This window comes from Malaclemys terrapin, chromosome 19, assembly GCF_027887155.1.
Source record: "Malaclemys terrapin pileata isolate rMalTer1 chromosome 19, rMalTer1.hap1, whole genome shotgun sequence".
NCBI lineage: Eukaryota > Metazoa > Chordata > Testudines > Emydidae > Malaclemys > Malaclemys terrapin.
The window spans coordinates 15,481,708-15,495,963 of record NC_071523.1 but is presented as its reverse complement, the minus strand read 5'-3'; the positions used below and the strand labels follow the sequence as shown (position 1 = coordinate 15,495,963).

The window sequence follows — 14,256 nt, the reverse complement described above, 5'->3', positions numbered from 1 at the left end:
AGGGAATTCTTTACATACAACTGATCTAAGGATTAAATGCTACCGTCCACTTCTGTGTGTGCGAGCAGAAAGCAGTACGAGTCGGCTGGCAGGCTGCAGGGGGGGAAGCCAGGAATAAAGGGTGCTGTCCCCCTGCAAAGAATGGGGTTTGCTTGTTCGGATCAGGGAGGACGAGGCTCTCCTTGTTATTAACCATTTCAAGATTCGGGGGAATTCGAGGAGCTGATAGCATTCACTGGCATGGCTCACCCCTCCGCTGCATGGGCCTGCCCCAAAACCCAATACAAGAGGAAGGATGGTTCAATGGTTAAAGCACTGGGCTAGGACTCGGGATCAAGTCCGTCCTCCGCCACAGACTTCCTGCGTGACCTTGGGCGTCGTTAAGGGTACGCCTACACAGTCCATGGCACCGAGCCGGGGTCGACAGACTGGGGCTTGCACTATTTGTGCTACAAACTGCTGTGTGGACATTGCAGCTGGAGCTCGAGGTCTGAAGCAGGGGGGGGCTTCATAACCTGAGCTCCAGCCCGAGCCACAGCACTGCCTCCCCTGGCCATTTTTAGCGTAGTAGCAAAAGCCTGAGTCTGTCGACCCAGGCTCGGGGGCTGGCGGCCGCGGGCTGCACAGACATACCCCGAGGGAGAGATTTAGATGCCTAAAGACGCTTTTGAAAATCCCATTAGGTACCTACCTGCATCTTTAGGCACCTAAATACCCTTAAAAATGTTGACCTTTGGCCTCTCTGTGCCTCACTTTTCCCTCTGTAAACTGGGTATAAAAATATTTCCCTACCTCACGGAGATGTTGAGAGGACAAATGCATTCAATACTGTCAAGTGCTCCATGACACTTATACTACAGCTATGGGGTCCTGACAAGTAATGTAGATAGATTGCCATGGACTTTGGATCAGGCACCAATACTGTACATTGAAGTAAAATTATATATACACGTTTTCCTACCACTACACGCTGCTAATTTAGACAGGCTCTCATTTAGCAAAGCAATTAAGCACATGCATCACCTTAAGCACATGCTTATGTCCCATTAACTTCAAGGGCTGGTAAGTGTTGTACTGTATTGAGGCCACACAAATAGGAATCAAAGTTTTACAAAGACTTCTTAACAATTCACATAGCATGGAGTTTGCGGCTTTCCAGCTCTAGTAATTGTCCCATTAATAATAATGGCCTAATCTGATTATAGGCAAAGAATAATATTTAAGCAGCAGATGCAGGCACAAATCTATGACTATGGTTTCAACAACAGATGACATTTGCATATCTTATTTCAGTTATTCCTTCTCTATTCTGCTTGCATTGTCTGCCTAATAGAATGTCTCGCCGAGAGTTAAAGAGACTCACTCGAGTGGAAAAAAAAGAAAAGCAAAATAATGCAATCTCAGCTGTCAAAATGGATTACGTGGCATATCCAACATTCAAACTCTCCCTGCAAAAATTAAATGGCCCTTTTACTGCATCTAAAGACAAGTTTATCTGCCTTGGTTCTTTCTGCATCATTCAAGGATGAAGGGAAACGGTCACATACAGCACTTGGCATTTTTAAACACTTTTCTTTATTTATTTTACTTTGCAAAAAGGTTTGTGACTGCAGAAAACACAATCCATCCTTTTCTCCTCGTTCCCTAGCCAGGCCTCCATCCTCCCACCTACATCGGAACTGCCACACCAAGGATCTCTCCTTAGCTACTGAGATTTCCTCCTCTTTGGTCTTCCTGCTTTTCTCCCTTGCTCCCCCATCCCGTCCACGCAAAATACTGCCAAAAGTCACCTTCCTTCCTCCCCCAATGTTCTGATCACATCACTCCCTTCTCCAAAGTACATCCCCGATTTTCCCTCTAGCCTTCCATATCAAGTTCAAGCTACCTGTCCTCACCTTTAAGCTGCTACATAACTCCATTCTCTGCTACTTTTCCCTCCTACTACTTACGTTTCTCCTAAATTGCCCTCATAAAAGTTCCTTGAGATCCTTCTCCTGCTCTAAAAAGAATGAGGAGTCCTTGTGGCACCTTAGAGACTAACACATTTATTTGGGCATACGCTCTCGTGGGCTAGAACCCACGGAAGCTTATGCCCAAATAAATGTGTTAGTCTCTAAGGTGCCACAAGGACTCCTCATTCTTTTTGCTGATACAGACTAACACGGCTACCACTGAAACCGTTCTCCTGCTCTGACCTTCATGAGCCAGGGTCACAGGCCACCCTTTCTAAGTGTCTGGAAGGCCCCCAGCATATAGCTGGAGCAATTGCACATCAGTCAACATTAACGATAATGACAACCCCACTGAAGTCCTGGGGACGATTTGCACAAGGTAAAGGCTTTCAGGATAACGTCCCAACCCCGCTGACGCTATGGCGAGCGAGCAGTGCGACTGACTGTAATGTCACCCGCGCAAACATGTGCATTTGCGGGACTGGAGCTTCAGATCAGAAACTTCTCGAGGCAGGGACCTTGTGCAACACTGCGAAAACCGAGCACTGCAAGAAATAACTCTACTCATTCCAACAGTCGCGACCTGCATGTGAGTGATTTTGATTCTCACATTAGAGACAAAGTAGACACGACAGGCTGAAAGTTATAGACATTGAGGCCTTGTCTACACTAGAAAGGATTTGTCTGTAGCCAATACTGGCAACAGAGTTTGTTTATAGTATATACCAGTTCCCCAAACAAAAATTAGCCATAACTGCACCTACACTGGAGCTTTTGCTGGACAGCTCTTATTTTCACACTCCTATGCAACGAAGCTACACCCGCAAAAACTCTGAAGCCAAGTTACTCTGCTATAAGTCCCAATCTACAAACTTCAGAGGGGTAGCCGTGTTAGCCTGTACCCACAAAAACAACAAGGAGTCTGCTGGCACCTTAAAAACTAACAGATTTATTTGGGCATAAGCTTTCGTGGGTAAAACCCCCCACTTATTCAGATGCAATCTACAAACTGTTCTTCAGGGTGCAGAGATCAGCCCCCATGGGACTGCTCGCTGGATCAGGGCCTCAGCCTGAAATACCTTCATCAATTCAAATGGAATTACTCTGCATTTACATCAGTTTGAGATCAGAATCTGGCTCTTTTTTCTATCCTCCAAGGGACCTGTGTCATCGTTCAGTCCCCCATCACTCCAGGTAGAGTTTTGAGGGAGGAGAGAACCAGGACAAAATCTCCCCCACCCCTAACGATTTGTCCTAGTTCCAATTTCTAATCCCCAGTAGATGTATTCCTGCTCTCCTCCCCTTCCCTATGCATTCAATAATGTGATTAATAGTTACCAAAAAGACAATGAGTTATTTACCTTCAAGACTGGTGTGTAATTTCTGTGCCTCCCACCCCTTTATGGTGACCAGATAGAAAGTGTGAAAAAATAGGACACAAATTGTGGGAGGGATAGCTCAGTGGTTTGCGCATTGGCCTGCTAAACCCAGAGTTGTGAGTTCAATCCTTGAGGGGGGCCATTGAGGGATCTGGGGTAAAATCAGAACTTGGTCCCACTAGTGAAGGCAGGGGGCTGGACTCGATGACCTTTCAGGGTCCCGTCCAGTTCTATGAGATAGGTCTATCTCCCAGGGGTTATAGTTGCCTATATAAAACAAATCCCCTACTATTAGGACATCTGGTCACCCTACACCCCCACCCTATGAATGGATAGATCTCGGGCTTGTTTTACCAACACCACAGTACGGGAGGATAACCACCACTACGGCACCTACCTATATTTAGTCCCAAAGTACTGAAAAAAAAACAAGTACCGAGTTGTGGGAGAACTCATCTCTGTTTGCAAAGGCTCTCCTTTAAAAGCTCGGCTTTCAGGTCAGGCTCGCGCAGAAGATACTGTTACATCTTCCCCCTCTGGATTTTAGCAACCCGGACCTGCTCCTCATTGTCTCTGCTTGAATATAACTCTCCCCCCCGCCCCGCTTTGCACGGAAACCTGCGAGGTCAGAGCAAACCCCCTCTCCGCCCAGGACCCATGCCCGACCCAGCGTAGAGCTGCTGGGGGATCCGATTTCAAGTTTCGGCAACCAGCCTTCCCATAGGCCCCTTGCAGGGCAGCTCCTACAGCTGCCTTCTCTCCCGGGGCCACCCAGCAATGAATTTTCTCCCCTCGCCTAGGTTTCCCGTCTTGCTTCCCCTCCCAGGGCGCGGGGCAGCTCGCCCCTGGCTGTCTCGCCAAACCACGCGCCCCTTCCAGGGTGGATTTTCATCCATGCATTTTGCAGGCAGCGACCAGGGGCGCCACATCGGTGCACATGTTCAGGAGATAGAAAGCTTTCAGGGGCCTAAAGAGGTTGGTGTCGCGGCTGCTTGCAACTTTGGCAAGCCTTAGCCACCCACAGAGCAAGAGGAGGAGCCGATACTTAGTTGCAATCAGCTCTAGGGAGTGAGGAAAAGTTTTGCCTTTGGTATAAAACGTGTAATGGCTTTGTGATTTACAAAAGAAAAAAAAATTTTTAAAGGTCTAGCGAGGTTTAACCTTTAAAGGGTCTCGTCTGCTCCATCCTGTAGCTTTTGAGCCTTGAAAAATGCTCCCTTGGGGGAAACAGTTGTGGGTTTGGTTTTTGTTTTTAACCAAAATGTTTCCCCGCGGTTTGCACGCCAGACAGCTGCAGGGGGGACTTGAAAATGGAATTGACTAGACACTGAAGTAACCCAAGGGGAAACTGACTAGTCTGTATCAACATGGCCCCACCACCACCTAAGAATAACTTGAAAAACACAATAAGCAAACAGCACAAACAGTGAAAAATAAATTCTGGGCAGAATGTTCAAAAGTGGATAAAGAACAGTACTTGTGGCACCTTAGAGACTAACAAATTTATTAGAGCATAAGCTTTCGTGGGCTACAGCCCACTTCTTCAGATGCAGTAGCCCACGAAAGCTTATGCTCTAATAAATTTGTTAGTCTCTAAGGTGCCACAAGTACTCCTGTTCTTTTTGCAGATACAGACTAACACGGCTGCTACTCTGAAAAGTGGATAAGTCACTTAGGACCTAAATCCCACTTTCAAAAGGAATTTAAGACACAGATCCTCAAAAGTATTGAGGTGAGCTGGGCACCTACATGCTTTCGAGAATCCAGCCTGTAGCCGTGATGCCTAAGGCACTTATAAAAATTACCAATCCCCTAATATTAGGACATCTGGTCACCCTACACCCCACCCTAAGAATGTATGGATCACTGGCTTGTTTTACCATGTTACCCTTTAGGTTTAAAATCCATTCATTTACAATAATCTACAGTGTGGATTGCAACAGGAAAACAATCAGGTGTTGTCCAGGTGTGCCTTTTTCAATCTGTGCCCCTCCAAATAAATAATTAAAGCAAAAGCTAAAGGAGCCATGCTGCCCTGGCAGAAGCAACTACTGTATATGGCATTCATCCTGGATGGGACCTTGCAGAAATTTGTGCTGTCAAAAGCAGCACGAACTGGTGCTAGAATCCCCTGGGCTAGCCATGGGAATTATGAAATTCACCCAGTGACAGATCAGTCCTCAAAACAGGGCTTCTGGGGGCTTGAGCTGAGCACACGCTTTGTGCTGGCCCGCTACACAGGAGTGAGTATCACCCAAGCTGCGCAAGGGACATTGCTATGTATCCTGTCAGCTTCACTGAACCCCAGCAAAGGATGCTTCAACAGGGAGTAGAGTGGGGAGTAGATGTGTCATTCCCCTTGCCTGCTGGCACTCAGTCAGGGTCCCCTGTTAGCACCATTGTATGCTGTGTCTAGATCTGCCATTGACCAGTGTCATCTCAACACGGAAGTGTAGCCTAGTGGTTAGAACAGTGTCGGCGAGTCAGATACACTCCTGGGTTCTGCTCCCAGCTCTGGGAAGGGTGCATGGTCTCTTGATTAGAGAAGGGGCTGATGGGTTCTATTCCTGTCACTGACAGACTGTATGGGTGGGCAAGTAATGTCAATGCAGTTTCCCCATTTGTAAAATGGAGATTATGATCATTCCCAGCTCACAGCTGTGCTATTTGGGAAGCATGAGCTCCTCGGTAGAGAAGGGCAATATAGTGGTAATACTAATAAAAAATACAAGCTGGAAACACCAAGCTAAAGGGAGTCAGGCTTCACAGAGCTGTACACAATGGATTTGCAGCAGCATTTAGGTAAAATATATGATGTGAGTCTGCAGTCTTTATTCACAGAGGTATTCATGCAAGAAGTTCTATTAAGTTCAATGGAACATCTCCTGTGAATAAGCACTACTCTACAGAGCACAGCCTCATCTGGGATAAATTGTAATAATAGCTCAGTGGACTTCAGTGGAGCGATAACAGTTTTACCAGCTGAGGATCCTCCTAAATGTTGCAGAATCAGGCCCATAACGACCGCTCAGCTCTCAAACCAGCATCCATTTTAACTAGGGCTGCCGATTAATCTCCGTTAACTCACGCGATTAACCAAAAAATGAACTGCCATTAAAAAAAATTAATCGCGCTGTTAAACAATAGAATACCAACTGAAATTTATTAAATATTTTGGATGTTTTTCTACACTTTCAAATATATTGATTTCTATGACAACACCGAATACAAAGTGCACAGTGCTCACTTTATATTACTATTTTTTATTACAAATATTTGCCCTGTAAAAATGATAAACAAAAGAAATAGTATTTTTCAATTCACCTCATACAAGTGCTGTAGTGCAATCTCTGTGTCGTGAAAGTGTAACTTACAAATGTAGATTTTTTTTGTTACATGACTGCACTCAAAACAAAATGTAAAACTTTAGAGCCTACAAGTCCACTCAGTCCTAATTGCGAAGACAAACACATTTGTTTACATTTACAGGAGATAATGCTGACTGCTTCTTATTTACAATGTCACCTGAAAGTGAGAACAGGCGTTTGCATGGCATTGTTGTAGCCGGCGTTGCAAGGTATTTACGTGCCAGATAGGCTAAACATTCATATGCCCCTTCATGCTTTGGCCACCATTCCAGAGGACATGCTGATGATGCTTGTTAAAAAAATAATGCATTAATTAAATTTGTGACAGAACTCCTTGGGGGAGAATTGTGTGTCTCCTGTTCTGTTTTACCTGCGTTCTGCCATATATTTCATGTTATAGCAGTCTCGGATGATAACCCAGCACATGTTAATTTTAAGAACACTTTCACTGCAGATTTGACAAAACGCAAAGAAGTTACCCATGTGAGATTTCTGAGGATAGATACAGCACTCGACCCAAGGTTTAAGAAGCTGAAGTGCCTTCCAAAATCTGAGAGGGACGAGGTGTGGAAAATGCTTTCAGATGTCTTAAAAGAGCAACATTCCGATGCGGAAACTACAGGACCCGAACCACCAAAAAAGAAAATCAACCTTCTGCTGGTGGCATTTGACTCAGATGACGAAAATGAACATGCGTCGGTCCGCTCTGCTTTGGATGGTTATCGAGCAGAACCCATCATCAGCATGGATGCATGTCTTCTGGATTGGTGGTTGAAGCATGAAGGGACATATGAATCTTTAGCGCATCTTGCATGTAAATATCTTGCGATGCCGGCTACAACAGTGCCATGTGAATGCCGTTGTCACTTTCAGGTGACATTGTAAACAAGACGTGGGCAACATTATCTCCCGCAAATTATAACCAAACTTGTTTGTCTGACCTGAAGTAGGACCGAGCGGGCTTGTAGGTTCTAAAGTTTTACATTGTTTTATTTTTGAATGCAGATATTTTTTGTACATAATTCTACATTTGTAAATTCAACTTTCATGATAAAGAGATTGCACGACAGTCCTGGTATTAGGTGAATTGAAATATACTATTCCTTTTGTTTTTTACAGTGCAAATATTTGTAATAAAAAATAAACATAAAGTGAGCACTGTACACTTTGTATTCTGAGTTGTAACTGAAATCAGTATATTTGAAAATGTAGAAAACGAATATTTAAATAAATGGTATTCTATTAACAGTGCGATTAATCGCGATTCATTTTTTTAATCGCTTGACAGCCCTAATTTTAACATTACTTCAAAGCACATTTCTTTTTGTTCTAAGTGTCTCCAGAAATGAATGGCTGCTCCATTAACCCATTACATCACATATCTATTTTCTATAGTGATGCCTTCTGGTCAGGGTTACACAGATCAGCTATGATCTCCTCTGCTAGGCTCCCTAATGAATTAATCAAGGCTGAGGTTCTGCCATTTAGGCAATAGAACTTAATTACCAATATCCTCCTTTCTCCATGGAATGTAGGCCCCGCAATCCCTTCTAATTAGTGCAAACACATTTAGCACCTATTTTCAATTTAATATCTGTATAAGGATTACCATAGATTAACATACTACCAGATACAGCACTGCATGTATCACAATCCCCAATCACATGGGAGCAGCATTAGGGCTACCTATACTTCTGTTACCTTCCTCATAATAAACCCACAAAGCAAGGCAATTCATAGTTAAGGTACAAGCCTCTAAGCAGTGCTGTGGGCACAGTTGGCTGACATTAAAGAGACAGCCTGTAGTGCCAGTTTATGGAGGTGAAATCCTTAATTGCAAAGACCCAGATTGGTAGTAGGCTTATCCTTCTGTTTATATGTAGAATCGTTCTTCTGTGAACGTCCTTGCATGTTTGGAATGGTGGTGGCATAGATGATCTTTTTCTTTTTTTAAAAAGTGTAATCGCTATAAATACAGAAAAGCCATCAGCAGACTATGCCATTGTGTTATTTAATTGCATCACTAGGACACTGGAAAATATCTTATGAAACAAAATGTAATACACATGATCAGCTAAAGATTTTAACTTTTGTCCAATGGATAAAGGCACCGGGCTGAGAAACAGGAGACCTGGGTCCTATTCCTGTCTTTGCCATGGTGTGATTTTTTGGGAACATTACTTTGATTTTCAATGCCTCAATTTTCCCATCTGTTAAGTGGACATAATGATGCTTACCTGCCATTGTAAACATACTACTACTACTACCTAGATCTTGTCATCCGTAGAGCTCAAAGTGTTTTACAAAGGCAGTCAGTATTGTTATCTCCATTTTACAGATGGGGGAAAGTGAGGCACAGAGAATCAAAATGATTTCCCCCAAAATCACACCTTGGCAGAGACAGGAATAGACTGCATGTCTCCTGAGTGCCTGTCTCTTGCTCTAGCCACTAGGCAAGCCTGTTCTTTGCATATGACTGATGAGAATTCTTTGCATATGACTGATGAGAATTCATAGAACACGTAAGGGTGATTATTATTTACTTTATGAGCATGATAATACCTCTGAGTTGGGCTTTTTACTTTGTTTCACTTGCAAGAGCAAGTAGTCCAATTTAGGGCTAACTCCTAACTCAGATGGGGCCTAATCCAATTCCCATTAAAGTCAGATTAGTATGTCAAAACACCCCAATTCTTCAAACACCCAAACCTGAGTGTAACTTTACACAGGTAAGCAGCCTCGCAGAAAAGTTATTCAGATGCATAAGAGTTTGTAGGATCAGGTGCTAAAGCAGCAATGCTTATAAATGTTCATAGTCTTTAGTCACGTGAGTATTCCTGTTTATATCAGTGAGGATACTCATGGGAGTAATAGACTATTTATATAAGTAAGGATTTGCAGAAAAAGGCTGTTTAGTTTTAGAATAATTTTTGGGGCAGGAGGGAGGGAGGCCAAGACCAAATTCTCAGCTGGTGTAAATTCTCCAGTGCTACGACAGTCTAGCTGAGAATCAGGCCCCAAGTAATGGATCCTGACTGCAGATCTGGGCCCAAAATCCCAGTTGAAATCAACAGAGGCATTTCAAGCAGGACTGGGTTAATAACATTTTAAACTTTCATTAAAAAAAAAAAAAAAGATTGCTTCTGTGCCACCACTTGTTCATAATAAATAACTGTGGATAAAAATATAAGAAGATGGTGGTAATAAATATTAAATGCTAGTGTTCATTGTCCTCATGTTTTTGTTATTTTGTTTTTATTACACCTATTTCTAAAGTGCCAAACACTGGAATAACTAGGTGTATAATTAATACACTAAAAAGAGATGTAAAAATCACAGCCTGGGTCAGTAGTAACCAAGGACAGTATGTAGGAGAAATAAAACCACTTAAAATCCATTGCCCACCTATACATAACTGAGATTAGAGTTTTTAATGGACAAATCTGCCCAACTTTCAACTAGTCTGGTAGCATCTGGACTCTGTTATAATGAAACTGATGAATCTCACTTTTAGAAAGGGGCCCCCAACAGCCCCGACCCCCCACTCTCAACACTGGATGCACCAAAGACAATTTTAAAAATGTAAAAAGTCTTGATTTGTCTTATAACTTCCTGTGAGCTCTTAGCAATCATGCAATGTACAATGATCATGTTACATCAATCAGACCTCTGCTTACAGTACAAAAACAACAAGGAGTCTGGTGGCACCTTAAAGACTAACAGATTTATTTGGGCATAAGCTTTCGTGGGTAAATAACTCACTTCTTCAATACTTACAGTACAGAATTCCTCCTCTGACCAGTGCAGTCTTAGAGGCCTGTTAGAAACATGAGCATTTTCTAGAGTTAGGTTTTCACTGCAGTGTTTGCATACAGAACTGGGACTGAATTCCCTCCAGTTTTTGGTTTGGCCCATTACTGAGATAAAGTCTATTCATGAAGTTTTGATTTGGATCCAAATTTCCCCAGCCCTTTGGGTCTTTTGGCTCTTGTTTTTTGGTTCAAGCCCACATTGTCTGTGATTCATTTGTTTATACTGTATAGGGAGATTTATACCTAAAAAAATGTAATTGTTTTAAAAATTTGAAATCAGGATAATGTGACATGATGTGACAATGACACAATCGGTACCGTTCGCTGCTTTGCTGTGTAGAAAAGGCTCCCCATGCTTCTGCTGTCTGTGCTGCTTAACTGGGGGAGGATAAAGATTAAGCACACCCCATTTATTCCAGTTTATCCATGCCAGATTAAATTAACTTGATCTGTGAAAAATTTCATCCATTCATATAGCCTCACGGGGCTGATTCTGCTCTCACGTTGGCTTTACGCCTGTGTAATTCCATTGATGTCATTGGAGTTAGTCCGGATTTACACCAGGATGGCCGAGAGCAGCATCAAACCCATAGAATTTTTTAAATGAGAGACTAGAGTTAGTAATTCTGAGCATCGTCCTGCTACCATTGGCATTGGTAGTGCAGGAGTGGACCTTGTATACTGTACAGGGCCTGGTATATTTTATTGTGCCGATGAATAGTGGCAACTGTATATGCAGATTGCTAGTTACGTGTCCAGCTGGTCATTTAACCACCCCGTTACCATGATTACATGAACTGAGGGGTGATCATTGCATGAGCAAGTTTGCAAACACAGCCCCTTTTCAAAAGGCAACCACAGTTTTCTGAAAATCTGGCCCTGCTTATTTTGAACCAGGAAACAGAAACCGTGTGGGAAAGTGTGGGTGGGCAGCAAGACATGGCTTGTGGGGGGATAGCTCAGTGGTTTGAGCATTGGCCTGCTAAACCCAGGGTTGTGAACTCAATCCTTGAGGGGGCCATTTAGGGAACTGGGGTAAAAATCTGTCTGGGGATTGGTCCTGCTTTGGACTAGATGACCTCCTGAGGTCCCTTCCAACACTGATATTCTATGATTCTCCTCAACCCTCACTGTCCAGAAATAATAACAAATACATTAAACATGCCCTGGCCATTCAATTCACATTTTCATTCCCCTGCAATGTTTTGAGAAGAGAAGGGAAACGCTAACCTGCCATAAACACAAAGGGGAAGAGTCTGATCTCAGTTATGCTGGTGTAAATCAGGAGTAACTCCACGGAGGTGAATTAACAAGGAGGCTGATTATTTGATATTGACATGGCAGCCATGTCCTGGTTCCCCACTAGGGATCTATGGGCTGTTGTATTTGAGGGCTGACGAGGGGAGGAAAGTGGGGACAATGGTACTTGGGTCCAGAGCTCAGGAGGTCCCACAAACGGTCACACTGCTGTCTAGAGACAGTGAAATGGGAAGCAGTGGGGCTCCAGGGGCCCGCATTTCTCTGGAGGGGTCTGATTACAGCTCTCTCTGAAGCATGGGGTTCAGGCCGCTATCCAAGACATTGGACCAGTAGTGTCATCCATCAAGACAGTTGTTGTCAACCTGTGGTCTGTGAACTCCTGGGGGTCTGCAGACTATGCCTCAGGGGTTTGCGAAAAGATTGTCATTACCACAGAACAATGGTTTTCAACCTGGGGTCCACGGACTCCCGGGGGTCCGCAGACTGTGCCTACGATTTCCAAAGGGGTCCACATCTCCATTCGAAATTTTCTAGGGGGTCTGCAAATGAGAAAAGGTTGAGAACCACTGCACTGGGGCAGTTTTCTGGTGGTCCTGTACAGACAGACAGTCCCTGGCTGGATGCCTTTGCCGACTCTAAGAAGCCAAGTGGCATAGGCGCACCGGGAGGCAGAGGGATGCGGTCAAGAGGCAAGGCCAGGGCGCAGCGCTCCCATGGGCTCAGCGTGTGCCCCAAAGGCTGTAGGATGTGGGTGGGGGGAGCGATGCGGTGGTAGCCTTGCCAGCCCTCCAGGATTGTCCTGGAGTTTCCAGGAAGGAGAGATTCATCTTTAAGTCAAGATTAGGTCATGTGATGAAACCTCCAGGAATACGTCCAACCCAAACTGGCGAGCCTGCGCGGAGGCTGGGGGAGGAAAGCTCGCAGCGGAGCAGTTTGGCGACGCTCCCTGAGCAGTGACAGGCCAGCAGGGCTGGAGCTGCCTAGCTCCCTCCTTCCCCAGCCAGTGACAGGCGAGTCCAGAGAAAGGAGCCTGCATGTGCCTGTTCGTGGCTCCACTCAGCCACTGGACTGCAGCGGAGGGGAGGAAACCGGGGGCCCCTGCCGCGCAGGGGGAAGGAAGCCAGGGGGCACAGCGGCTGGAAGGTGGATCCAGTGTGTTGGGGGGGTTGTTTTGCCTTGCGGGAGATGAACTTTCTCAATTAAAAGTGCCCGGAGCTGAGCTGTGAAAATGACGGTGGAATTTGAGGAGTGCATCAAGGATTCGCCCCGGTTCCGGTAAGGGATCACCCCCCATGTGTGTGTGTCTGGGGGGGGAAGGTGATGGCTGTAGGCTGACCAGATGTCCCGATTTTATAGGGACAGTCCCGATTTTGGGGTCTTTTTCTTATATAGGCTCCTATTACCCCCCTGTCCCGATTTTTCACATTTGCTGTCTGGTCACCCTAGATGGATGGAGGGGAGAAAAGCAGCCCTGGACCCTGCTGGGCTCCGTCTCCAGCCGCTAGGTGCATGCAGATGCCAGGCACACACATGCTGCCCCACCTGGCCAAGCCAGCATGGAAGGGCAGAAATGAGAGATGAGGAAAGAACCCATTGGATCATCCGTAGAATCGCCAGTGCTTCTGCAGAAACGCTGCAAAGAGGGGGGGGGGGAGGAATAGGGTCCTGTCATTCATAGTCCCTGATTTCCACCCTGATAAGGACCGTGTGTTTCCCTCGGACTGCATCCTGCCTTGGCACAGCCCCTGCAAATGAGCAGCCGGCGGAGGAGAGGGGAGCTGAGGCGCGGAAAGGCTGCCGGAGGGGCGCCGCAAAGCTCCGCTCTTTCTAATCGCATTAGGGGGAGAGGGGGCGAAAGTGGCCTGTGTAATCCGGGCAGGGTGGGTGCGTGTCTGGGTATCTGCACATGGAGGGGGAGAAGGGGCAAGACTCGAGCACGAGGCAGATTGTTGGCTTCATTGTCAGGCTGGTGCATGGGTTAGAGCATGGGAGGCTGGGGGCAGAGGTGCCGGAACAATTGTTCTGGTGGGGGGTTGTAAACCCTGTGTATGACGGAAACCACTTCAAACCAGGGGGTGCAGCCGCACCTCCAGCACCGTTAGTTCCAGCACTGTGGCTGGGGGCTGGGGAGGAGAAAGCCCTAAGGGATGCAGGGATGCCAGCGAGCCTCGGGACCACGGTCCCCTCTGCATGCCCTGCAGATCACTGTCAGCTGCATTGTGATCAAAGGCAAGGCAGGGCTCCGATTCCTTGTGGCTAGATGTTGCCTTGTGATCATCCACCCGCCAACGATACAGACAAGTTCTGTGATTGACCACAGGCTAAATCCAGGCAGAGAGACCCTAACCGAGGCTGGATTGACGTCTTGGGCCATGGAAATCCAGTTTTGTCAGACAAAGAACCGCTCGCATGGTTAGCCTTGTAACTCCAATGGGAGGTAATTAATCAGAGTTCAGACCCAAAACCAAAAACGTTTCCGTTCATT

General features: G+C 45.5%; 2 protein-coding genes across 4 annotated transcripts in view; one reads left to right on the top strand and one right to left on the bottom strand.

The window, feature by feature from the left end:
* Nucleotides 1-4,019, bottom strand: part of PUSL1 (pseudouridine synthase like 1) — a 67,712-nt gene extending 63,693 nt beyond the window's left edge. For 2 of the 3 annotated variants that reach the window (XM_054009411.1, XM_054009413.1), the window contains exon 1: nucleotides 3,729-4,019. In XM_054009411.1, the coding sequence (XP_053865386.1) occupies nucleotides 3,729-3,787 (59 nt within the window). In that variant the 5' untranslated portion in view covers nucleotides 3,788-4,019. The remainder of the gene's footprint in view (nucleotides 1-3,728) is intronic. The other variant, XM_054009412.1, reaches the window with a different exon arrangement.
* An 8,762-nt stretch (nucleotides 4,020-12,781) lies between these two features.
* Nucleotides 12,782-14,256, top strand: part of ACAP3 (ArfGAP with coiled-coil, ankyrin repeat and PH domains 3) — a 153,622-nt gene continuing 152,147 nt past the window's right edge. The window contains exon 1 of the mRNA XM_054009321.1: nucleotides 12,782-13,046. Within this exon, the coding sequence (XP_053865296.1) occupies nucleotides 13,000-13,046 (47 nt within the window). The 5' untranslated portion in view covers nucleotides 12,782-12,999. The remainder of the gene's footprint in view (nucleotides 13,047-14,256) is intronic.